The sequence below is a fragment of the Chelmon rostratus genome, chromosome 20, assembly GCF_017976325.1.
Source record: "Chelmon rostratus isolate fCheRos1 chromosome 20, fCheRos1.pri, whole genome shotgun sequence".
Lineage (NCBI taxonomy): Eukaryota > Metazoa > Chordata > Actinopteri > Chaetodontiformes > Chaetodontidae > Chelmon > Chelmon rostratus.
The window spans coordinates 6,815,463-6,839,794 of record NC_055677.1 but is presented as its reverse complement, the minus strand read 5'-3'; the positions used below and the strand labels follow the sequence as shown (position 1 = coordinate 6,839,794).

General features: G+C 40.2%; 2 protein-coding genes across 4 annotated transcripts in view; one reads left to right on the top strand and one right to left on the bottom strand.

Moving 5' to 3' along the window:
* Positions 1-14,466, bottom strand: part of LOC121623836 (dnaJ homolog subfamily C member 13) — a 32,701-nt gene extending 18,235 nt beyond the window's left edge. For all 3 annotated transcript variants that reach the window (XM_041961311.1, XM_041961312.1, XM_041961313.1), the window contains exons 1-10: positions 14,354-14,466; positions 11,195-11,275; positions 4,191-4,266; positions 3,353-3,502; positions 2,860-2,901; positions 2,563-2,763; positions 2,243-2,449; positions 1,358-1,453; positions 1,038-1,129; positions 641-807 (exon numbers count right to left, since the gene is read on the bottom strand). In XM_041961311.1, the coding sequence (XP_041817245.1) occupies positions 641-807; positions 1,038-1,129; positions 1,358-1,453; positions 2,243-2,449; positions 2,563-2,763; positions 2,860-2,901; positions 3,353-3,502; positions 4,191-4,266; positions 11,195-11,262 (1,099 nt within the window). In that variant the 5' untranslated portion in view covers positions 11,263-11,275; positions 14,354-14,466. The remainder of the gene's footprint in view (positions 1-640; positions 808-1,037; positions 1,130-1,357; positions 1,454-2,242; positions 2,450-2,562; positions 2,764-2,859; positions 2,902-3,352; positions 3,503-4,190; positions 4,267-11,194; positions 11,276-14,353) is intronic.
* Positions 14,467-17,301: 2,835 nt separating this feature from the next.
* On the top strand, positions 17,302-23,924 carry lztfl1 (leucine zipper transcription factor-like 1). Its single transcript, XM_041961702.1, has 10 exons — positions 17,302-17,566; positions 17,884-18,008; positions 18,177-18,371; positions 20,728-20,785; positions 21,511-21,582; positions 21,689-21,754; positions 21,836-21,913; positions 22,185-22,361; positions 22,550-22,653; positions 22,899-23,924. The coding sequence occupies exons 1-10, from the start codon at positions 17,564-17,566 to the stop codon at positions 22,915-22,917; spliced, it is 897 nt and encodes a 298-aa protein (XP_041817636.1). The 5' UTR covers positions 17,302-17,563; the 3' UTR covers positions 22,918-23,924.
* The last annotated feature ends 408 nt before the right edge of the window (positions 23,925-24,332 follow it).

Below are 24,332 nucleotides of genomic sequence, written 5' to 3'. Positions count from 1 at the left end.
AGGATGAAAAAATAAAAAAAAGATTCAATCTGTAGAACAATAAAAATAGATTTTTAACCCGCTTCCAAGACTGCAAATTGGAAATACTCAATTTGTACAACATTAACCCCAACAAAAAGCTTGATTATCAGTTATATGACATACATTGTTTCTGGCTAACTGGATTCAAAAGTAAATACACTTTATTTAATTTTTTTTTCTTAGGACAGATGGAATATTTTTTTCTTCCAGATAATCTTCATTAAAACTTTGCTCAGCGCTATGACTCGAGAGTAATTGCAATACACGAGAGGCACAAAGTGGGTGCTTTGATGTAAATCCTAATGTTAGCATAGACACATGCTCACAATGACCATGCTGATGTTTAGCAGGTATGTTTACCATCTCATTTTAGCATGTTAGCATGCTATTATCTGGAATTAGAACTACAGATGTACAGCTGATCTGAAGGGAATATCATTAGTATTTCATCATAAACCAAAGTATGAAGCAAACTAAAATTTTGACCTATTGATGGTGCAGGATTAGAAGTTACAGAATCACTAAAATCAGCAGGTTTCATCCTCTGGGGAGCATGAATGTATGGTATGAAAATCCAATTCAAGTTCATGAATCTAATGAGGTGACGGCTTGGACTCACTAGGAGGTGCTGCCAGGAATTTGAGATGCAAACTCTCCACCTCCTCATCCACGGGCATGCTCAGCAGGCCCCATCTTTGCCCTCGCTGCGTGGGTGCCATCTTGACACACACGTCCCTGTTGCCTGATGCACGGACTCCATCGAGGAGGCTGGCTAACAGTGAGTCCCTACAGACACACAGACAAATAGACTCCGCTAAATGCATTACAAGCAATCTATGTTATGCACACGGTAACAGGAGAGAGTGAGTATATGAGGTTATGCAGCAGACGCGTGCACACAGGGAAATTACTTATCTTGTAAATATGGTACTGAAAAATGTCAACTGAGAGAGGCCAAAAACGCAAACATTTACAAACCCACAGGGCCATAAAGTGTATGAATTACATCTGCATACCTTTCCGTGGAGGAAAACTTCCTGATCTGACCTCTGATGAATTCAACTGTAAACACCTGAGGGTTGTCTACATCACAGATAAGAGCAAATACCTGAAGGGAGACAAAGAGTGTGAAACAAGAGAGGGAGTATTTACTCAAGTGCTTTCATCCAAGCTGTTAACGTGCAGTGATGCAATTCATACATAATAAAAACAAAGACAGGCAGTTCAATTAACAATTATCCTCACAGGAGACGGAGAGAACAAAATGGTTTTGAGCGGTAACATTTCAGCCTGAAATTTTCATGACTTGGTGTTGCTTTAGTTTCTGAGTGCTCACCTCTCCGAAGGGTTTGATGGTGACTATGTTGTATGAAGCTGGGTCTCTCTCCACGAGACACGTCTCTGTCAGGGCCAGTATACGCTTAACAGGCTCCTGAGGAAAGACAGCACAAAGATGAGTCAAAACAGTAGCAAAACTGATTAAATATACAGTACTTCAACGAAGAAACACTAACCGCAGAGAGCAGAAGTAGGCACTGACACAGATAATTTTAGATTAGAAGATGTAAGTCACTATGATGAGAAAATGACTTAGTATCTCAAAATAACAAGAAACTTTCTCAAAATAATGTCTTAATAACAGAAAGTTACATATCATTTTTGCAATGCTAACTTATTATTTTGAGACATTAGGACATTATTTTGAGAAAGTTTTTCATTTTCTTCAGATACTAAGCCATTTTTTTCATGAACTTTTCATGAAAGTCATTATTTCGAGCAGTTTCTTATAATGACTTATGAGAAACACACACCACAATTGTGCAGTATGAAAAAGTCCCACTATATCAGAAGTAAAGCACAGAGGAAAATTACGTCGCTTATATTCTGTATAATTATTATGCCAGAAGTGGATTTACAGAGCACAGGAAAACAGCTCAAAACTTTCTAATAACTCCTTTAAACACGTTAATACTTAAATTTGAATAACCCACAGCATTAAGGGCTTTTTAAGGACCAACAGATGTGCTGATAACATTCAGTGAAGTTGTCTTAGTGTTAAAAATATGTTCTCATACTGTTTCAAAGAAGCAAATTAAACTGCTGCACATTTTTCAAGTAGATCCACTTAACAATCTGTTAACGGAGTCCTGGTGGGTGCCTGGACCTCACTTTGAGAACCATACACCAACGAGTGGAACAAGGAGAAGCAGAGTTTTCTAACCGGGTGTCGAGGGGTGATCTTCTGCACCACAAACTCCGCCAGTGACGTGATGCTCTCGTCCGAGCTGTACTTCCCCAACCTGTCCGTCACGAAGTTCTCGAAGGTCAGGGCCTCCTTCCTAAGTCGTAGCGTGATGCCAATGAAGTTCCCGGCGTGCTCTATGGCGCTGCGGATGATGTCATCCCGGTGCTCCGAGGCAAACAGATGCTGAGCGAAAGAGGCAACGGGAAAGGGGAGGGACAGGAAATCTTAATTTTGTTATGTCAAAACGTAACAGCATACACACAGACATAAACACTATGAACACTATGAATGCATACCAGCCTGCTGAAGCCCCCATAAAGGATGCAGAATCCCCCCTGGTAATCAGAGACCTCAACGAAGCCCTCTACGTTACGATAGTCATAGGAACACACCACCCGGTTGGTGTGCGGGTCGATCTGGTCGATGCCGCCTGGGGTCACCTCTAAACTCACAGACTTCCGTGTGTCACTCCAGTGGTGCTTGTAGCAGTTGTAGCGCTGTTCAGGACAGGTGATGTAAGACGTTTTGGTGTCACCACAGTGGTAAACAAACACTCAAATGGATAATTATTATTTATAGATGTCAGTACTTACCCTGCCTGTTATCTTTCCCTCTGAAAACTCTGTTCTGAATCTCTGTGAATAAGAAAGAGAGATAAAAAAAACTTGCAAATCTAGCTGTAAAATCATCCCTGTGGGACACTTATGAGGTACTGTCTTCATTGTAAAATTCCAAATACATGTAATTAGCTCTGTGGGGAAACATCCGCCTCTGCTGAGGTTTCAAAGCACCTCAGCATTATGAGTTTATTTCATCGCATCTGCTGATTCACATTTGTGATGAACAACTACAGTGAGACAAAGGGCCTGAGATTTGTAAGCGCTGCATTCCCGAAAAGTGCATGCCGCATTACGTGACTTTGCTGCAGCTTGTTTTCAGACAACACAGCAAAATCCGCAGCAATGACACATCCAGAAAAGCACGGAGAAGCCACATCCGAGACCACTTCTGAGACCCTTTAAAGACATATGTTTGTGGACGGTTAGTCATCGTGAAGTGCTGGCAGCTGTGAGCGCTTGTCCTCACCAGTGCTTCTGTGAGCAGCTCTGTCCGGTGCTCTGTCGAGAACTTGAGCGTTTCGGACTTCTTGCCGCTGCCTTTGCGGAATGTGAGGTTGAACTCTGTTCCCTGACCTCTTCCTACTGGGCCGATACCACAGATGTCTCCATAAGGCCACTGGTACCATAGACAGCGAGACATGAACACATTGTTATAGTCACACACAAAAAGTTCAAACATGAAAAAAGATGTTAAAACATTTTACTTTAAAAACCCCTTTGTACATCAATAAGCAGTAACTAACCCCTTAATAATTGTGTTTTAACACATTATTATGTGTTTTTTAACGAACTACTATGTGGTTGGACTAAGTGTTTATGAATGTATTTGTTAACAATTGTAACTCCACATGTTGGCACCAATAAGTGGAGGCTAGACAGCTGTAATGAAACAAACTTCATAAGTTATAATTGCTAACTTAACTACACAAGAATTAACCATCATTGTGTGTAATAAAGCTTTTTTTTTATATAATATACTGCTTATAAATTTTCAACAGGGAGACCTAAAGTAAAGCAGTTATTACTTTAAAACAACCATGATGTTTAGCCATTTACTTGACTGAGGGGGTAATGTCTAATGTGCATTCATTACAACGTGTTTCATTTTCTAATCAGTTAGATCGAAGCGGCTGCTGTTAATTTCAGGTTTTAGCAAAAGAGCAACATGCTTCAAATAGATTTAGCCACTTAGATCCAAGAACAGCACATCCCACAAGCACCTGCAAGGCACTGACAGCTACAGCGAAGAGGGACTTCCTGAATGACACTGGAGTTATTCTGCAACAGGCTGCACGCATACTGACCTGATTTGTTACTTCTAGCGTGGTAGGGTTGTACGTGGTAATGCCATGCGTCCCCACTGAGAAGACTCGCTTGTACCTGAAACACAGAGATGAGTCAGCCTACCCATCACCAACACCCACAACAGCACAGGCAGTCACCATTAGCAGTGAATGTGGGAAAGAGGGTGGATGTGTGGCGGCCTTTCAAACATGTGAGGGTCAGCAGTTCCAGTTCGCCCTGACAGCTCTGACCGTCGCTCTATGAACTTGCGATCTCAAGATTTCCAGTGTGCCAAATACATCTCATCACGTACATAAAGCTCCATTACATCAGATGGAGGGAGTGGTGGTGTGAGAGGAAAAAGTCCATTTGCAACCCTCCTATAGCCCCTCTGTAAGCTAATAATGAGTCAAGGACAGGTGACATCACTGTGGCTCGGTTAACTGATGATATCATCCACATGCAGGTTTATTATGTCAGTTTCCAGACATTTTTATGAGGCAATGGTTGAGATAAGGCACAAACACGGTGAAAAGACGATGAGAAAAGCTCATTTACTGCCACTTCCAAAGCTGCAGCAGGAGACGGTTAGCTGGTCTCAAAGTGATAAAGTGCAGCCTCAATTCTCATAGTCGTCATTCAGTATAGTCATGTCATTACAGACTGAGGCGACTGCAGCTGTGCAGAATATTTACGTATCAGACACTCTATTCTTTCTCTACATTTGCTGCATTAGATCTTGCAACGATTTTCAAATGAAAGGGCATAATTTATCGTACACCAGCAGCTCTGAGTCACTCAGACACTGAAACAACTGACACAAATTCATCGGAACTGCTACGAGAGTGGGGCTTTCTCACATTGTAGGGAGGAAGTGTGAACTATTTGGGCAATCTTTCTGCTTGTTACGCTGAGCGAATGTGCGAGTGAGTGAGTGTATGAGCGGGTGAGCACGTCCGGGTGTGCTTGATCGCTGTGTGGACTGCCAACAGTTTCAGTTGGCATTTTGGACAAATTCATAACATTCTGCCTGGTGTTCGGTTTGAAAATGGGTCATTTGAGGGTTTGGTAAAAAATGTAGAAAATACAACTAGGTTTAGTGTTAAAAGTGTGGGTTTATTTGTATATGGTAAACATGTACAGCATGTTCTTTTAGCACCTCCATAACACTCTTTGACTGTACACTGAACATGCTGACTTGGCTCCTTTCTTGGCACATCCTCATTAGGGCTGGACAACATTAAGAGGTCTTGTACTGACTGGCTAGTTCTATCAAAAAGCAGAGCAAAAGGAAGTCAAACTGAGAGGTTACTTCCACATTATGCATTCGTACTTGTGTACAGAGTCCAAGACTAACATAAACAGACAGGATAGACGGTGGCCTGAGGCAAGGCTGAAGTAAAATATTAGGTCAAAGCACATCCCACAGTCAGTCTCCATCCCTCTCCACAATTACACAGACGTCATGTACCTTTCCCATCAGAAAGCCTGTACAAGTGCATCATTCTGTTCTAACCATCTCTCCTCACACTGGTTTCCTTTCCACCATCCTCTTCTTTCATAATCTTAGGCCAAAAAGCCAAAAACCACAACCCTGTCCTGATCTCAGTTGCCGTCTCTCTACACATTTTGACCTTGGTGTTAAGAGGCTGGCTTAAGCGGGTGTCAGCACAAACCTTGTTAATTATTCATCCTCTGTGGGCTGATTTTTTTCCACTTAATTCTATCTCAGTACACAGGTTATATCCAACCCTCTCTGGCCGGGGTGTGTTTATAACGCTAACAATGGATCACATTTTTACTGCACATCTCTTTCTGAGACAACACAAAATGCCCCCTAACTCAGCCAGCTAAGGTTTTGCATATATTTTGGAAATTTGATATAGCTGTGACCAGTTTGTGCTGCAGCTGAGTCACAGTTCTGTTTGGTTTGAGTGACTAACAACCTGTTACTTGCTTTTCCATTGATACAGTTTTCAAGACGCTAATGGTAAAGATTCAGTAAATGCAGAGTTTGCCTTTGAGCAGAATCAAAGCATGTGTAACAGCATATTATCACAAATGACTGACTAACATGATGACTGATTTTCTGACTAAAGTGGGACGGTAACGTGTAAAAGGAAATGCACTAAGTGCATCTCTAGCCAACTCCATAACCAAGGGATGAGGTGAACTTTGTCTATAGATTACAATATACATCGTGTGATGATAGAAAAACATCTATCATTTCATAATATGCTCGATCTTTAATTAGTTGTGTTGCAAATCACACTTCACAACAACCTTTTTCATAACTTGGGCGATGCTTTGCGTTCTTCAGCTCAGCACAGATGCAGATGAGAATGTAGTAGTTTTAGTGCCTAAATTGAACTGTTTCGAGGGTGTATCATGTTGTAGGCATGTGTTGCAGTTACTATGAGTCCGCAGACAGACCTACTTTGAAAATTTGCATGAAGGCAACACAAACAAACGTGGATGAGATTGAATGTGACAGAGAACGAGGTCATTCTGAACAGGAGAAGGACTCCGACCAGCCAAGACAAAACAAAGAGCTCATGAGAGAGGGGCTACTTCTGCCCCATGGATGTCTGATACCTAATTATAGTTAGATTAAATAGTTAAATCATAGTTACATTAAAGTGAATATGGGAGAGTAAGTTAGTATATTTTATATAATAAGCAGACCCCAGGAATTGAAAAAACCTTACCGGGGTTTTTACATGTTTTGGCCCATCTAAAACAAATCCCTTGACATGACTGCCGACAATTTTAAAACTGCTGTGATTCACATTTTCATTTATACAAAGATATGAAAATCAACAAAGCAGAGACTTGAAACTGCCTTGCTAAGTCAACATAGCTAACACAACTGGTTATAATATTTAATAATGTATTTTTTCGTTAGATGTTGTACTAAATAGTCCAAAACTGTGTATCGGTTCCCTTCCATAAAAGAAACTATATGAGGAGAAAAGCACACATTATCACATTATAAATGAACTTTACAGGTACAGTTTACACATCAGGTATAATTTGTGATTAATAACAGGCTCCTCTTCCTTCAGTCGTACTGTACAAAACATCTTCAGAGCTTTTCCTTCCAGTTCCAGGGTTTCATTATGAATCATATGAAGCAACTTCCTTTTCCTGACGAAGCCCTCTTAACAACTGCCTCTACTCTGTAACAAAAATTCCCACAAAGAAGACTGAGCTGAAGATTTGTCTGACTACATAAAAAGCTGGGACAACACCAAATAATCCCCAATACAAGACTAAGCAAACACTGGATTTCAGAGATGCAAAGAGTGGTGTACTTCCACCATTCTGCTTCCAGCTGAATGTGAGCAACAGGCCCACAATGATGGGAACAAATGAAGACTGAAAACCTTCATATATAATTAACACCAGGTACAAAAGATAGTCAAATCACATCCTTCGTACTGGTAAAACTGCGAGTGAAAAATATAGCTTGAACATGTGCTGCACCTAGGCTTCCTTACTGTTGGAAGAACAACACAGAGAAGTGTAACGGCACCTGAAGCAGATTCAAAGGAGACTGTGATTTAATTAAAAAGTGAAGATAAGTTCTGCACTTGAAAATCAAACCCCTTAAATGACACAGAAAACTACATTTGAGTCAAAATCATGCAAATGCCCTTCATTAAGACCACACAGAGACAAATCTAATATTCTCTGCAAGTTAGAGTCACAAGACTTGAATTAAACATGATCATGAGCACAGAGGGAGAAAATGCAGTTGCAACATTAAAGCAACCGTGCAACAGTTAAGGTCTACTGTGATTTCTGTCCCTCAGACATTCAGTGATTTTTACAGATTTCATTATGTTACCAAATAATCTGAAACACTAAGAAACACTTGTTTTAGACAAGCAAATGGGGAACCAGAGAGGAAACAGGGAAAACTACGAGGCAACACTACATCATCGTGGCTTTTTTATTAGTCTCTCCAGAACACATGTTCCGATGTGCCATATAATCCAACTATCAAAAATTTAACAAAAATACGTTTCAGCATGTGAGTCAAACTGGGAGACTGGGAGTTGGAGCCAGATTTTTATACATGCTTTTAAATGAAAGTAAAACGTTTTTATACCTGCACCAGAAATAAGCGTTCACAGTGAAACACGGGTGTAGTTCTTGGAGGAGTTGGCACATCAAGTGATGCCGAGTGAGTCGAATATACTCACAGTTCGCTTGAAAAAAAATGCACACTATAACACTAAGAAGCACACTAATGACAGACGAGTCTCATTAAAGTTCACTTTTGGGAACATGTTCTGTGAAGAGCGATGCTCCTCTCATTTGTGGCACAGTAACTGTTGAAGTCTGAGATGATCGTGTGGCTACTGGAAACAGTTTGCTCTATCTAAGGCCATGGCTAATTCAACTATTAGACAAAAAATGGGACATTTTGCTTTGGATTAGTGTGGTACTCGGGCAGAAAAATAAAGTCTGAATCAGGCTTTCCGTTATCCAGTGATTACCATCTTTTAATATATATTCAAATCTCTACAGTCATAATATCCGCTGAAAATAATTCTCAAGCTAGATGTGAATATTTTCTGCCTCTACACGTTGCTTTCCCCACTTCATCTCTGATGTCTGCCGTCCCTCACACTCCTCTCCTCATATTTCCCATTTAATTCAGTGAATTAAGGGTTATTTTGACCAAACCAGAATTGAAGAACCTGGATGGTTTTGGTGAGTTTTATTTTTTGGTCGAGTTTGACTGAAGTTTGTTTTGCAATGATAAAATAACTGTTTCTGTAAATGGAGTTTGGTGGCTTTGGTGAGAGCGATAAAGCAGCTGTTTCTGGTAAAACAAAAAGGATCTTACTCTTAAACAAAGATATCTATATCTGTAGGGTTCCTTTCCATAATGCTGACACTCAGAATGAATATCTGAGCCTGTAAGCGGCAAAAACTTTCAGTGGATTTACATTGACAGTGTGCAAACACCTGGAGGGATTACATTACAGCCCGTTTCGTGGCTGCTGTCTGCAGCGTTATCGCTCAATGCTAAACAAATTTCAAAAGTTGTCCCTATTAGTCACTTAAATGCAAAAAAAACGGGAAAATATGGCCCATAAACACAAATAATAGTTGACTGGAATTTCTCCAATTTGATCTTCCAGGACATTCGGACCGACACCAATGGAAACCCTGATCTGAATACTGAAAACTAATGTTTTTTATCTAAGTCTAAACTGGTTGGCGAAAATAAAACTGAAGAATTTGTTTCCATGATTTACTACCCAATGAAGACAAAAGTAGCCCACAGTATCTGCGGCTGGTATGAAGCAAGATGAAAGAGGATATCCTGACATAACACCTTCTCTTTCAGTGGAAAGACATCTAATAAAGCTGTGTGAATTGTGCCTTTCCAGATGACACAGACCAACTGAATCGCATTAGACCTGTTCATATGAGACTGCTGTAAAAACTATGTCTTGTTGCCAGCATTCGGACACTTCACTGATGAACCACGGAATCACATTACACAAGCACCGAATAAAATTTCATTTTCATTTCTCTCTGCTCATGTGCTCCCTTATGGTTGCCCACTTCTAATACCGTCCTCCACTCCCATCTTTCTGTCTCTTCCACTTTCTCTATGGAGTCAAATAAATGACCTTCAAATGTTAATATGGATAAATGAAATTTCCATCCCTGATTCGTGTTCAAACCAGCTCAGAGGGAGGTTCATGGACCTAGGTTGGCTTGTGTGGACTTGTTCAGATCAACAATTAACATACGTTTAAGATGCGTCATTGTGCCGTACTGAATGGGGTATGGGCCTCCACTGTCCACCGCACATGTATCAACACTCGCCTCAGACGGACACTTCAGGAAGCATTAGCAGGATGAAGCTCTGATGATGGATAATGCTCTGCAGCCCTGCTTAAGTTACCCACATAAATGGCAGGCCTTAATGGGACAAAGACATTTAGAGAACAGGTATTGGTAATGTGATCCCACAGACTCACAGCTCAAACTGCAACTCGTCCATCCTTTAGCTTTGAGGGCCACCGTGTATCCATGACAAGTCCCATCTACTTTTAGGCCTATAGTAGCATAAATGTGCAACTCTATGTCTATAAAATGAAAACAAACAGATTCTGTATGCACTGATGCAATTCAGATGTGTAATACGTTTGATCAGCAGGTGATAGCGGACATTGGGACAGTATGTTGGGCTCAATCTCCAGTAATGTACTATACTGTAAATTCACATCTGTTCTTATGTCAACACCATTGAATTGTGTTAAAATAAGGTCACAGCGTCACCTGACACACAGTGTGCACACATGAGAGAGCACACACTCCCTTCCTGTTGTAAATTAAATTCATGGAAAAGGAAGATTGAGGAACAAAATCAAACTAAATTCCAGAGTACACAAAAATTATCAACCTTGTGATTTATTATAAGGAAGACAGTACATGACAGATTTACCTCCTACAGTGACTGTAACTTGTGACAAATAGCTACTGCACTATCAGTGTAGTGCACTATAAGGTACTGGATGTTGTCTTATTCCTGTTTAAGGTGTAATACAGTGTTTATAACAAACAATCATTTGCTACAAAACATGTACAAAGTAGGCTCAAAGCTACTGTAACTTTTATAAAAATATAAAGAGAAAGAAGAAGAAAGAATCATATCTGAGGTCTTAAGTACAGCAGCTTTCATGTTTCTATATTCATAACAATACACGAATGTCAATGTGTCACTACCATGTCACTTCAGAACACACGTCGCTTATCAGGGACTGCTGAACGTGGTGTGCATACCTACTATCCCTGGCTAAGATAAGGAAGTCAACTCTACGGAAGCAATGAGTCAGGGTTTCAGGATTTTCCCAAACTGTCTTTCAAAGGTGATAAATGGAAACGTTTAGGTTAATGTTGCCTTATAAACCAAGACATAAAAGATGGAGAACAGCGAATGCCACCAGCCATGAAATCCTATCAGTGGGGTTAAAAAACAAGTTGTGGGTCTTACTTTCCCCTCCAGGAGTGTTTGGTGGTGTAGAAACAGGCCAGGTCTTTGTTCTCTTTGACGACATTCATCTTTTCAAAGGACCTACAAAACAAAACAGAAGAAAAGTTTTTATGACTGGGATCAAACACTAAGCCTTTGCACATCTTCAACACAGAAACAGGTTCAGAAAATAAATATGTGAAAGATCTTCATTTGAGCCTTACTTGAGGGAAAGTATAATTTTTAGTTACACTGCAGAATGATGACCAATGGCTTACTATGTCTTGGTTAAGGTGAGCTTTCTAAGATGTCACCAAATAACTTGCACCTTTCCAAGCCATTAGATCAAGTTAATGTAACACACACTCCAATATACTGCAACACACACTTCACACAGACATGCAACATTCTGCAGCTTGAAAGGAGCGACTCCCACCAGACACTCCCTTAGCTGTACAACTAATACTGACTAAAGAGTGATTATGCAACGACATAGTAGGCCATCGCTCCCTGACTGACTGATTCTTCACTGTCATTACCTCTGCTATGACCCATAGAATCACTGCAGCTGGAAGCACATGACTTACAGTTTATTACAAACCAGCCTTCCTTAATATCCTCACGCTCTCCCGCATGTATGCTTTTTCACAGGCCCCACTTGAAAACAGGCAACTACTGGGATACAACCTTTTCAGCAAAACAGAGAGGAAGGAAAGGTCTTTCATTCCGGCCTGATATAACAAGCGCAAAAACAACACAACAGTGCACCAGCTGAGTATGTGTCAATAAAGTCTGGCGCAAAGACAGTGTGGCCTATTGATCGCTTTAGATAAACAGGGGTTCGGTGTAGTGTTACAACCCAGTGCCTAATTTGAATGAATAATCATTGTAACTCAAACTTTAAGACAGCTAGACACTGTAAAACCTGGACAATAGATTAACAAGGATCCTTGTTTTTGTCACTAAATTTGGCGTGTTCCCTTTTCCATCTAGGACAAAACACAAAGCGTTGGTAAGATGGTTATGAGTGATACTTTCTGACAGAAACAAATTAAACATGAAGGCGTCAAATACAAACCAGTCAACAGATCAGAATAGAGCAAATGGAGGGAATAACTGCCTCTCTGCTCCTCAGTGCAGTAATTTGCTGGCGGCTGCACTGTGACAAGGGGAACCTGTGTCAGCACTCTGCCAGTATCCTGGAAAAATCTGACTCCAGTTTTCCTTCCTCTCCATTTCAGTGTGCAACTAAAGGGAGCAGCAAAATAGCCACAAATGATGGAATCCACCATTCAACAAGGGGACAATTGTCTGGCATTCAAAGAGCTCAAGAAGTAAATACAAGATGTTTTCAGGAGCCACAACACTGAACTTCAGAGAGGCTTTAGAAATTAGCCAGCTTCAGCATCTCAATAATTGATGCTTGTACTGGAGAAACAAAGGTGCAAGGAACAGTCCAGAGCCAAGTTTTGCATCAACAGTTTTCTTTTTCAAACATGCATTCAGGGAGCTGCATAATGAATCTAATCCAAAGCGGGGGGCTGATGGAACGCACAATAGGAGATGTTAGCAGCAAGCAGCGCACAGCGTGCTCTTTGCTGCTGCAGAGGGCAGTGCAGATTTTATTATATTACTGTGAAGAGTGTGCTGCGATGACTGTAAAAATGAAAAGAAAAAAGAAGAGCAGGGCCAATTCCAGGATTGGGTCATGTGATTACCCTCCCAGCTTTTCCTGCCTGTATGCAGATCAATAGCAAATTATTCATGGGTCATCCTTGACAGAGTTTAGCAAAAAAGAGTAAATAGGAGGACAGTGACGCAAATTTAAATGAAACCAGGCCCGAAGTAAAGCACACAACGTTTACATGATAAGTTGTTCCAGACAGCTCTCACCACCTTTCAGAAACTTTAACAAAGCTCTTGCTAACATAAATGACAGTCTGTACAATACAATAGCATATAGAGAAGCACTACTAATGGGACCAATCTCAACTGAAAACAGACCACAGAAAACAGTCAACTGCCTTGGAGGTACCAACTAACTAAACTACAGCCACAGGTTATGCAATGACAATGAATATTTAATATTATTCAAACAGCTCTTTTGCTCTGCCTGTTTTGTTTTCTATGCTGTTTCTCACAGCTGTTGGACAAAAAAATGGGATCATCTGTTTCTTTTTGAATAGCATAAAGAATAGGAAACTGCTTCAGCATCAGTGCAGGTACAAGGGTCAAGCTGTCATGTGCCATTAAATCATTATATGACCCTAATCATTTTTCACTCCTATCTTCTGTAACAACTATGTTGGGTATAAAGCTTTCATCATACCTGGACCGACAGCACAGTGAAAAGTGCAATAAAATGAGCCAAACCAGAGCATTGGCCACCAAAATAAAACATCCACAGGAAGCATCTGGATCTTCAGAATCAAATATTTCATGTAGCCTTGACATGGACAGAAAACATAACGCGTAATATCATGCTGGTTTCTGCATTGTGGTTTTCCTCTTGAAAGTTTTTTTTTCTGCACTAAAGACATGTTGCAATGTCCTCCCTTTGTTTGCCAATTACATGAAGCAATCTCTCAGCCAAGACGAGAACTTTGGGGTCAGGAACTTCATCTTATGTGGTTGTCTAAGGATTTCAAGAACCACTTGCTTGCAAAACATGATAAACTTGCTGTTTTTTTTACACGTGACTTGAGAAAAAAAGGACTGAAGTTACAAAAAACGCATTAAAAGAGCTAAAGGCAATTCTTAAGTCTATTTGGGGATGTGCGCTGGCTCAAGATCTGTCCAGTAAATCCATCGCGAGCAGCATTAACGTTACCTGGCTCTCAAGCGTTTAGCCAAACTGTGCTTCATTGCAGCGGGCCTAGACGGTTAACTGTGTGGACAAAAACAAGCACGACAGCACCGTTTTAGCGATGTCGACGCTATTGCTCCACCTAACTCGAACAAAAGACAGCCCAGACACGTTTGTTATCAGAGTTTGTTTGCCAAATGCAGAAAAGGGGCTGTGGCAGGCTAATGTTGGGTTAGCCTCAAGCTAGAGGCTAACTGGCACAACACTCAGGTTTAGGGGGAGAGCTAGCTAGTCGCATTAGCAGCGGGGTTCAATCAAGCAAACATGGAGAAGATGGCTTGAAGACAGTGGCAGGGGGTAGCGGGCGCTTTTACCTGTAAAATCGCTAACGGGTGTTATTCGTAGATGTCCCTCAGCCCCCCACCCTCCTCTGACTGCGGCCGGTGCTTCTCAGTTTTCCCACTCTGATGCTGAAGATGCTCAGTTACGGCGTACTCCCCCCAACAGCGCTCAGGACGCTGCCATATTCCTGATACCAGAAGTGTGCTACTGCGCATGCGCGAGGCCTGCCTGTCATGCGGCTGTCAGCTGATTGGTTTGTAGGGACACGGTATGAGACACATACCTGACTCTAGATCGGTTTTTCTTATTTTCCGTCAGTGTTTGTATTGACACATACAGTCGAAACTGATCTCTGAACAGTTTATTGTTCTTGACAAATGCGGACTGGGTTTGGTAGTAAAATCGTGTTTCCATTTGGATTGTTTTAAAACTAAGGAGTCATTAATCGACAGTTTGAAAACTATTATTTTTCACGTAGCTGAGAGTAAAACATTGATTAATACTGACAATAATTAGATTTTGACAGTCAGCCTGCTGAAATGGACTTTCTAAGTTATCTTTGTGAATTGATCCGATGAAATTGAAACTGAATTACACATCCGTCTAGATCTGCAGTTGCGTCTTTCTGAATGTTTTGCTTCGTGACATCTTATAGAAGATATATAGAACACTTGAAGGTAATTCAACTTGTATTCAGCTTTCCAGGTATCAGTAGCCTGCTGGGTAAAACGATACACTTAATAAGAAAGATTATAATGCCCTCTAGGGAAACTGCACCACCAATGCAGCAATAACTCTGGTCAGGTTAAAGTTCAGCCAGTCTACAGTATTTGCCAAGTTTAAAAAGCAACATGAAGACTGCGACCAGGACAAAAATTAACTGGCGCGCAGGTGCATAAGCAAATCTGTGCTATCAAAGTTGCAAAAAAGTGATTCTGAAGTTATCAAGGTCGTTCATTCATAAACACTTCACAGAATTAATTTCCAGAGGTTCACCATTTACAGTAATCAAATGTAGATGGTTGGTTCTGCTCGAAACTGAGACTCTCATTTACTTGCAAACAAAATGGGGACACGCAACTTAAAGTAAAATTATATAAATTAATGTATTTCGTTGCTGTATAACAGTTTACTTCACGTACATCTGTCAGCTGCTTGTTTGTATAAGCCTTCAATGATTTTATTGTTTTGCTTTTGTTTTATTGTTAATGATATATTACATTTTTGTTAATCATTCAGTTATTGTCTTTGCATAGGCTTACCTTTGCTCCATATCCCACATTATTGTCTAATTTAATTTCTTTGCTAGATTGCTGAAGTAGTTCGTACACCACCCATGGTCTAACCAGCCACTGTAAAACAGCAGCACTAACATTTGGGACTCTGACAAAAACTCAGAGTCATCTATGGCTTCTGAATATGGCTTTAACCTGGTGCTGTCTAGTACATGCTTGAAATTGTAAGTGACTCACCGCGATTGAAGGTAAAGTGGAAACATCTTGGCTTCTGTGACTGACTGATGTTGCACAGTGAACTTGAGCTGGGCAACACAGAGTTGTCACGTTATGAGGCATCTGATTAGGTGACCAACCATGCGCTGCCCGTTAGTCTAATCTAATTACAGCTAGAGAGACATGAGGAAAAAAAAGCTTCCTTCTTCTTTCTTAGGAACCTCCTTAACAACACGGATAGTGGAGAAGGAGACAGTGCAACAGAATCTCTATGAAGTTTTTATTTGGCTCACATGAAGTCAAATGTGTAGCAGCACTGCTGGACTCAGGGGGCTGATTTCCACTGAGTTTAACTCATGGTGTAACAGCATGTAAGGTCCCACCAGTTAATCAACTGAAGCATTTAACAATAAATGGGTAATTGTATTGTAAATGTGCAAATAAAACACTGCAATATGCTAGTTTACTGTTGTTGGAGGCATATCTACCATTAGGGGGATATGGATACTATATGATCAACAGCTAAAAGTCTCTGAAGTTGCAGAAGAAAACAGTAAAACTACAAAAAACAACCTACTAGCATAAGCATTATGTGACTGAGAGACCAAGTCAGAGTTCAGAGTTGGACCAATCAGCATAATCTGTCTTAATAAGTAGTCTAAATAAGTAAATCTAAATTTAAAAATGGAAAGGTCCACATGACAGCACAATGTCTAAAGTGCCCTAAAGTGCATTTTCCAATCATGATTTTTTTTTTATTTCCATATGTTTTCAACTATTACTTCCTAAGTGTTGAATTCATAACCACTTCCACATAACCTTTCCTCACCCCTATTGCCTCCTCAAATACAATGAATTCAATCAGTGTACACCTCAACTGGATTTCATGGTCTTTCAAAAAATAGTGGACTATATAGGTCACTGCCAGCCCGCCCCTGTAGCTGTGAACTTGGTTTTGCTTTTAACACCCCTGTAGCAGGGCCAGTTGCTGAACTATGTAAGGGACCTAGAGCCAAAGGACAACTCTTTACTCTTTAAAGTAATAGGCCTCAACATTCTCAGGACCTGTGCTCCAACTACGCTTCTTTTATAGCTCTATACTGCCATCTACTGCTGCATACTATACACTGACACATGCCTAATTTGTTGTACATTTAATTCAGTTAATTTTTCAGTACCCACAACTTGTAAGTTACATTCTTGAGATATCCTATAGAACAGACAAAATAGGCAGACTTTGTGGTCATCATGCTTTGACTAAACATAAAAATCTTACTTCGCGAAATAACGATTTATATTGCATCTTATTTGAATTTCTTGAAGATGATAGGAACCATTAACCGCCAATACTTATGTGGATTAAATTAGACTATAATGACAATGTTGGTGCATTGTTTCTCGATATCCTATATTGTGTTGTAATATTGACCACTCTCTGTTGCATGATGTACGTGGCGCCGTTGAACGCACCTCCAGTAACCAAGGTAATGACGCTATTCTCCGTTACCAAGGCATTCTCAAGGCAAACACTAGCTGGATAGCTAAGCTAGCCAATCTGCCAGATAATCTTGTAGATATAATATAGCCCCCGTTCAGCACATTGACCGAACCTAACTTTAGGTATAAAAGAGTTTATTGGAATCATCGACTCCAGCTGCTTTAGCGACTTTAGCTTCTAGTCTGTTCGCTGCGTGGCCTAAATTATAGGCTGAAACACCGAATTTTCTTTTGAATCTGTTCAGTCTACAAGCTAGCTAACCTAGTAACATTAACGCTAGCTCCACAGCCACCATGGTAAGTAACTGCTGTCATTTGCTGTTTCTAGCTAGCCAGGCCACCTGTTTGCTTTCAGAAGTTAGCATGCTAAGCGTCTCGCTCTGTTTCATTTGACGACCACTAGTTAGCAAGTATCCTCAAAGATTGCACGTTGTATGTGCAAGCTCGTGTGAATAGGCCCAGACACATATTAGCAGGGGAAATCCTCTTGATGTTAGCTTATAAGCTATTAGTGGTTTCAATTACAGCCTGTCTCTCCGTGTCTCTCTCCATGTCCATCTTTCATCCTCGGTGACAATCTTTGTACTAGTGTCTCTCTTCTTGTCTCCATGCAGGCTGAATTTGGGTTTAATGAACACCATCAGAACGAAGTCATCAATTACATGCGATTTGCACGTTCAAAAAGGGTGCTGAGACTAAAGACTATTGACTCATGCTTTGAAGAACTCAAAGACAGCAGGTGACTGGACATACTACAGTGTTTAGTTTCGCCATTTGTATAGTTCCACTTTAATTCATGTACAGTAACTCTTATATTTAATAGAAGTAAAATATGTAACAACATTTAAATGCTTTTCAGTTCACATATACCAGTAATATATGTGTGCATGTATGTCTCTCTCCCAAGGCTGGTGGATGAAACCTTCACAGTGGACGAAGTGAGGGAGATGCTGGATGGCCTGCAGGTGGTGGTGCGTGGGGAGGTGGAGATGGAGCTCATCAACACAGCCCACACCAATGTGCTGCTGCTCAGGCAGCTCTTCTCACAAGCTGAGAAGTTTTACCTTCGACTGCAGAGTGATATCTCAGAGCTGGAGAACAGGTGAGCAGTGAGGAAGATTCAGATTCAGATGGGTTAGTAGACTAAAAAACACCTGGCAAGCATTCGAAAAAAGGTGGCATGTAGGTTTCCTCCCACATGAGTACAAAATGTGCGTATTCAGATATTATGGAACACACAGTGCCTCCTCCAAAGTTCTGAAAGATAATATTTTTTTATTTAGTGTGCACAAATCTTTACCTTGTTCTTGCAAGATAAAAGTAGCTCTGATGCACTGACAATGATTCACATTAAATTTCATGTAAAATGATTTCAAATGAAATGATTGAAAATGATGTGGCAGTTAAAGTTCAAATAGAGTGCATAGAGCAAGGTGTGAAGTGAGCTGGGCCTCTAAACACACAATACACCTATATGTTCATGAGAAAACTCCACTTTGTACCACTTCCTTCTCAGGGTGCCGTTTAGGTTTAGATCTCTTGCATGTTACTGTATGTGCCAGGCAAAAAGGTCATTGCCAAGCCACATGGCTCGTGAATTTAACCCTTTTTTCCACTGCAGCGTTTCCCTTTTTGCAGTTAATATGGGTCAGTTATTTGGGTTATGTTTTTAAGCCTGCTGATGCCAGCACAATAGAGTTGAGTTGAGTAGAGCGCAAATGTCAAAGAATCCCATTAAAAGGCATTAAAAAGTGGATTTAAAGGGTGTACAGTCAATGCTTCACCCAAGAAACAATATCCCTGTTTTTCAGGATAATTTGCAGACCTCACTACAGATAATTTTGGGGGGATTTTTCTACCTTTAAAAAGAAACTGTTGAAAGATTAGCCTGTGTGTTTTCCTGGGAAGAACACTGTTTGCCGAAAAACACTTGAGTTTTTGGGAATTGTTAAAATGAATTTTTTGCGTTCTTTTAGCCTTTCAAAAATTCCAATGACAGACATCTCAGCAGTGGGTACCTAAAAGGTTTTTCAACAAAAAGTAAAACTTTCCACGAGGGGTAGACGAAAAAATATCATCTAATATAACACTTTAATCCTTATTCTTGGCAAAATTGAACTTGACAAATTGTTACACATTTACAGTGATTAAAAAATGAACTCCTGATTAATTTATTAAAGTTAAAAAGATCATATTCAACTTAATTATTATTACAAACTCATGTTTTATGAGTGCATACTTTTGATGTGGTGAAGTTGCACAAAGTTTGTGTCCACATCTGGTGAAATGAAGTCTGTACAGTAAGGCAGAATTACCTCAAAGGTCCTTCTTGCTGTTGTTACTAAGCAAGGATGCCAAGAGTGCCACAGAATGTTTTTTTCATATTACAAGCCCGAACACACAGCAAGTAATAAGTAATAACCTTTGTCAATGTCAAGTACTTTGCATTCTTGACATTTTGGCAAAGGATGTAGTAACGCTTTTTGGCACAAATACAGTCAGGTCTCAGAGCTCAGAGGTTGTTATACAGATCAACAATACTTCACAGTGCTTCGAGCGAGAAGAATCTGCTCTAAAATTAAAGAATATCAGTGGCAGTTGTTAAGCATTGTTGGCTTTGATATAGAAATCTGAATGTCAATCTAAAGCCCAAAGCACATGCCATCTTGTTCCTCTTTTTACCAGCGAGATAGAGGAAGCAAGACTGTTTCACATTCACTACCTTCACACTATCTGATCCTCAGTATTGGAGCAAGAGAAAAATTCACACTTCTGCATCTCAACATGTTATGAACTAATGCCTTTCAGCCAGTATGATCATTGTGAAGCTCCGCAGTACATGTGCGCAGGTTCTATGACATTCAGGTGAACTTCAAGTAACGTCTCCTTAACCTTTCACCTTCTTAAAACACAGGGCACGTTTTGGAAATGTTTTTTGTTTGTAATATGCACCCGGTGGGTGGATGAACAAGCACCAACCCTTTTATTTTTGCAGGGCACCTACGTGACTGATACACTGTCTAAAGCAAGGAATACGCCCCATGTCACAGTCTACGTGTGTTCAGCTGCTTTTTAAAAACCACATTTAAGCTTTTGACAGAGCTGTTCAGTTCACCACAAGCATATGTCTTACAGCACAAGTGCTAAACTGCCGGCAAGAACAACCCCTCCAGAGATGCATAACCGCCAAATAGTAGATAATTGTCAAAAAACATCAACATCAACACTGTGGTTGAAGGGTGACAGTTATTCTATATGAGGAGATAGATATGAGATCAGTTCCACTCTGTTCAGTACTCAGATACTGACATTAACTTTCCATACTTTGTATTGTGTAGACAAAGATTCTTACATTTTTATATTATATTTGCCACATTATAAGGCTTTTTTGTATTCCTCACTCTGTGTTTTTCCTCATTATTCTGCTGCCAATTCTTTGCTCTTCTCTGCCCGTATAGGGAGCTGCTGGAACAAGTGGCTGAATTTGAGAAGACTGACTTTAAAACCACTGATAAGGTGAGTTTAATGTGCAGCTCAATCACGTGTAGACCTTCAAACACCACCGGCAACGTAGTCATTAATCATGTGTTCTTGGGATATATTACACCCACATGGAGTTTGGTAACTAGAGAGCAGCGCATCGTTCCTTTGCATTTTAAGTAGTTTTGCATGTCAGGCTGCCTGCCCTTCACACGTAGCCGTGCGGTTCAGTAGTCACACATCACTGAGGTTGACACGTGGTTTCATGATACATGGTTGAAGAAAAACAAATAAACTTCGTAATGCAGTACTCTGCTCTTTCATGGGTTTGGCTAGTCGCTCTTTTCTCAGAAGGTAGACATTATTCATCTTCAGATTTAGAGTCGATAGATTGACTAGTGGTTTCGTGTTTGCATTAATAGCAAAGTATAACCAACACATTTTAGACTAGGGTTGTATACCGGTTTCACGGTACATCATGGTATGAAAATTGTCAACATTATATATATTTGCTCATGTACAGTATTAAATTCTGCAGTATCAGTGTTATTCAAAAATATTTCAAGTTTATATCAAGTTTCATGTTATTTTGTGAAATTATAATAAAGCAATTGTTCAGCCTACCACAGACCATGATACCTTGAAAGCAGTGTTAGTTTCTGAGTTGGTTATCTTATTATTAAAATCTCATACCCTTGCAAGCCTATATTAGACAAGTGCTGTCATTGTTTGTGTTGTAAAGTGCTAAATTAATTCCCCAGATAAACCAGGAAACAAGCAAACCCAAGCTAGCACCCCTGAATGAAGGTGGGGTGTCTGAACTTCTTAACAAGGTAAAGAAATATACTGCATGAATTACATTTACAGAATATTTGTGAAAGTTGTTCCTCCATTATCATAATCACACACTCCTTCACACCTCTCTTGATATTTCTTCAGGAGATAGCAAGACTACAGGAGGAAAATGATAAACTGAAAGCTAGGCTGCGGACTTTAGAATCCCAGGTATGACAACAAGTCATGCACTTTTAAACCCACAGCATCTAGTTATTGTTGCTAACTCTCTGCTCTAATCGATTCGCGTAGGCAATGAGTGCACTCGATGAGAAAACCAAGGCAGAGAGGGCTCTGAAAGACCTCCAGAAGGTGCAAGGTGAACAGCAGGTACTGTTGGGAGTTGCAAGTAGCATCAACTTTTTTCTGAACATTTTGAGTTTGCTTTTCATTTTTTAACTCTTTATCTTTTTGATTTATCTGAATATTTGCTGTCATTTGGTTTTATCTGCTAACTTGGACCTCAAATGGTACGTATCGAGCTGACCACAGTGTTGCTTTTGTCCATCACTGTGTCTAGGAATAGGGTTTAGATTCAGTAGTGAAAAGATGCATCAGCCTTTCATTCCATCTGAACTTGTATGTTTCTTTTCCCTTCAAGCTGGCTGCCCAATCCAAGGAGATCAGCAGTCTTGAGGACACAGTTGCAGCTCTGAGGGAGGACTACGAAAGGTCTCTTAGTGCCAAGGCTGTCTCCCAGAAAGATCTGCAGGAAAACCTGATTGCTTCCAAACACGAGCTTCTGCGAGTGCAGGAGCAGCTGGCCTTGGCAGAGAAGGTACGTCACTGTGGTTGGTGCAACGCACAGTAAGCAGCATCTGAAGTAAACACCCAGAAGTGTTGGTCAGATCTGTTATTGATAAACTTGCTACACTGCCCGGTTATTGTTAAGTTATCAAGGCAGTTGGTATAGGTGCATTCAGCTTCTTTGCAGTTACTGGCATGTGTTTATGTGTAATGGTGTAGGAGTTGGAGAAGAAGTTCCAGCAAACTGCGGCTTACCGTAACATGAAGGAGATACTAACCAAGAAGAATGAGCAGATCAAAGAAATCAGAAAACGATTGCAGAGGTGAGGATTCATCTTCAGGAACAGCGCAAATATCATCAAATCTGTCGAGTGTTTATTCTTCTTCGAGGGCAGTGGCTACCTGACAAACATACTGTATATAACACAATCAAAACATTGGAAATTATGCAAACAAAAACATTGATATGGCCATTTAAGACTATTCATGTTTGTTCTTTCTTTTTAAACTTATGGCTTCCTTACAAAGAAATGTGTCTAATTTCATTTGTATCGCTTGTCTGTTTCAGATATGAGCCCAATGAATGAGTTCCACACAAGACAGCTGGTTAAACAGGTGTCCAGAGGGTGAGACAGGAAAATTTATGACTGTGGTTTGGACAAGAAACCATCGGTTCCACTGCTGTAAGACAAGAGAGACAGAAAAAGCACTTCCACGGGGAACTGTTTATTCATGCTTTATCTGGCATCTTCAGTAGCTATTGGCTTTAGTAAAGAGCGAGCGCGGCGAGGTTGGCAGTACATACAGCTGAACACGCAAATGAAGTAGTGACAAATGATAGCCTCCTTCAGCTGTGCTTTTTTTCTGCGTCTCAATTTGGAGCTCACTTACAGTAGCTAGCACACTTCCCTCAGTGCTCTATGCAATTACCATCACGTCCCTGTTTGAAGAGGCCTTGTCTATTTGCTGAATTGGACAGATACTTACTGTCTGCCTGAAGCTTTGCAGTCTTATCTATCAGTTGGTTTTAGGTAATATTTTGCTTTCTAGCACCGGGCAATCTGTTACTGGTACGTTGCTCATCGGTCTTAATTTTTACCATTCCCTTTTTTAGTCGAACACCATTAAGTTAGACTTAGTTTGGTTATTAATAGTGAACAGCTTGAAAGTCATTCAAATTCTTCGGTTTCCTGAGCCTTTGAGGTCAACCCTGCTTTAATTTGTTACCTAAACACCTTATAGCATTTCACACAGAAATATTTCCAATGATGCGACATTCTGTGAAAGTCTAATTATTGAAAATATACCAAATGTCTTGCATCGACTTTTTTTGCTCTTGCATATTGAGTGACATGGATAGTGATGTAGATTGTTTTCCCTACTTCCCTACACAAAGGGCATAGAATATTTTTGTCTGAAATCTTTAACTGTGTACTTTTTCGTATTGCTGTGGGTGATGGAGTGTAAGAGAAAAAAGACATATATATACATGATGTTCATGAAGTAATGCTCTTGTAGAGTATGATACATCTGCCCAATATTACACTAGATGTGCATTGTTTGTATTGTGCAAAGTATGAGGTAATAAAAGCTACCAAATATGTACATGTGGACATTTTTAAGTTGAGGATATATTTAATAATCAAAATGTCATGTGAATTTATTCAAGATGGCTTTCTGATCTCTGATTTTATATTAATATGTGAGCTACATGACCTTATCAAAATATCAGAGTGAAAATATGCTTCATGAAAGCCTGAAAACATGGGCGTCTCCCTCTTGTCAGTGCATGCTTGCATAGGCTTCAGGGTGTTGTGACACAGATAAACAATAAGAAGGTGGTAGAATTACGAGGCACATATAAATGGATTATGGGTATGATTTAAGACTGAATAAACATCACTTTGTTTGGCTCAGCAAGGGGGCGCCACACTGCAATAATGTACAGCTTACTAAACTATTTGTCTCACTTCATAAACCATGAAAAGGTGTGCACTTAAAT

Bases quoted from the DNA above. Each gene is read 5' to 3' on its own strand.
- lztfl1 (XM_041961702.1), top strand. The intron at 21,755-21,835 runs GTATGACAACAA...CGATTCGCGTAG, and splicing joins TGCGGACTTTAGAATCCCAG to GCAATGAGTGCACTCGATGA. The intron at 21,914-22,184 runs GTACTGTTGGGA...TTTCCCTTCAAG, and splicing joins AGGTGCAAGGTGAACAGCAG to CTGGCTGCCCAATCCAAGGA.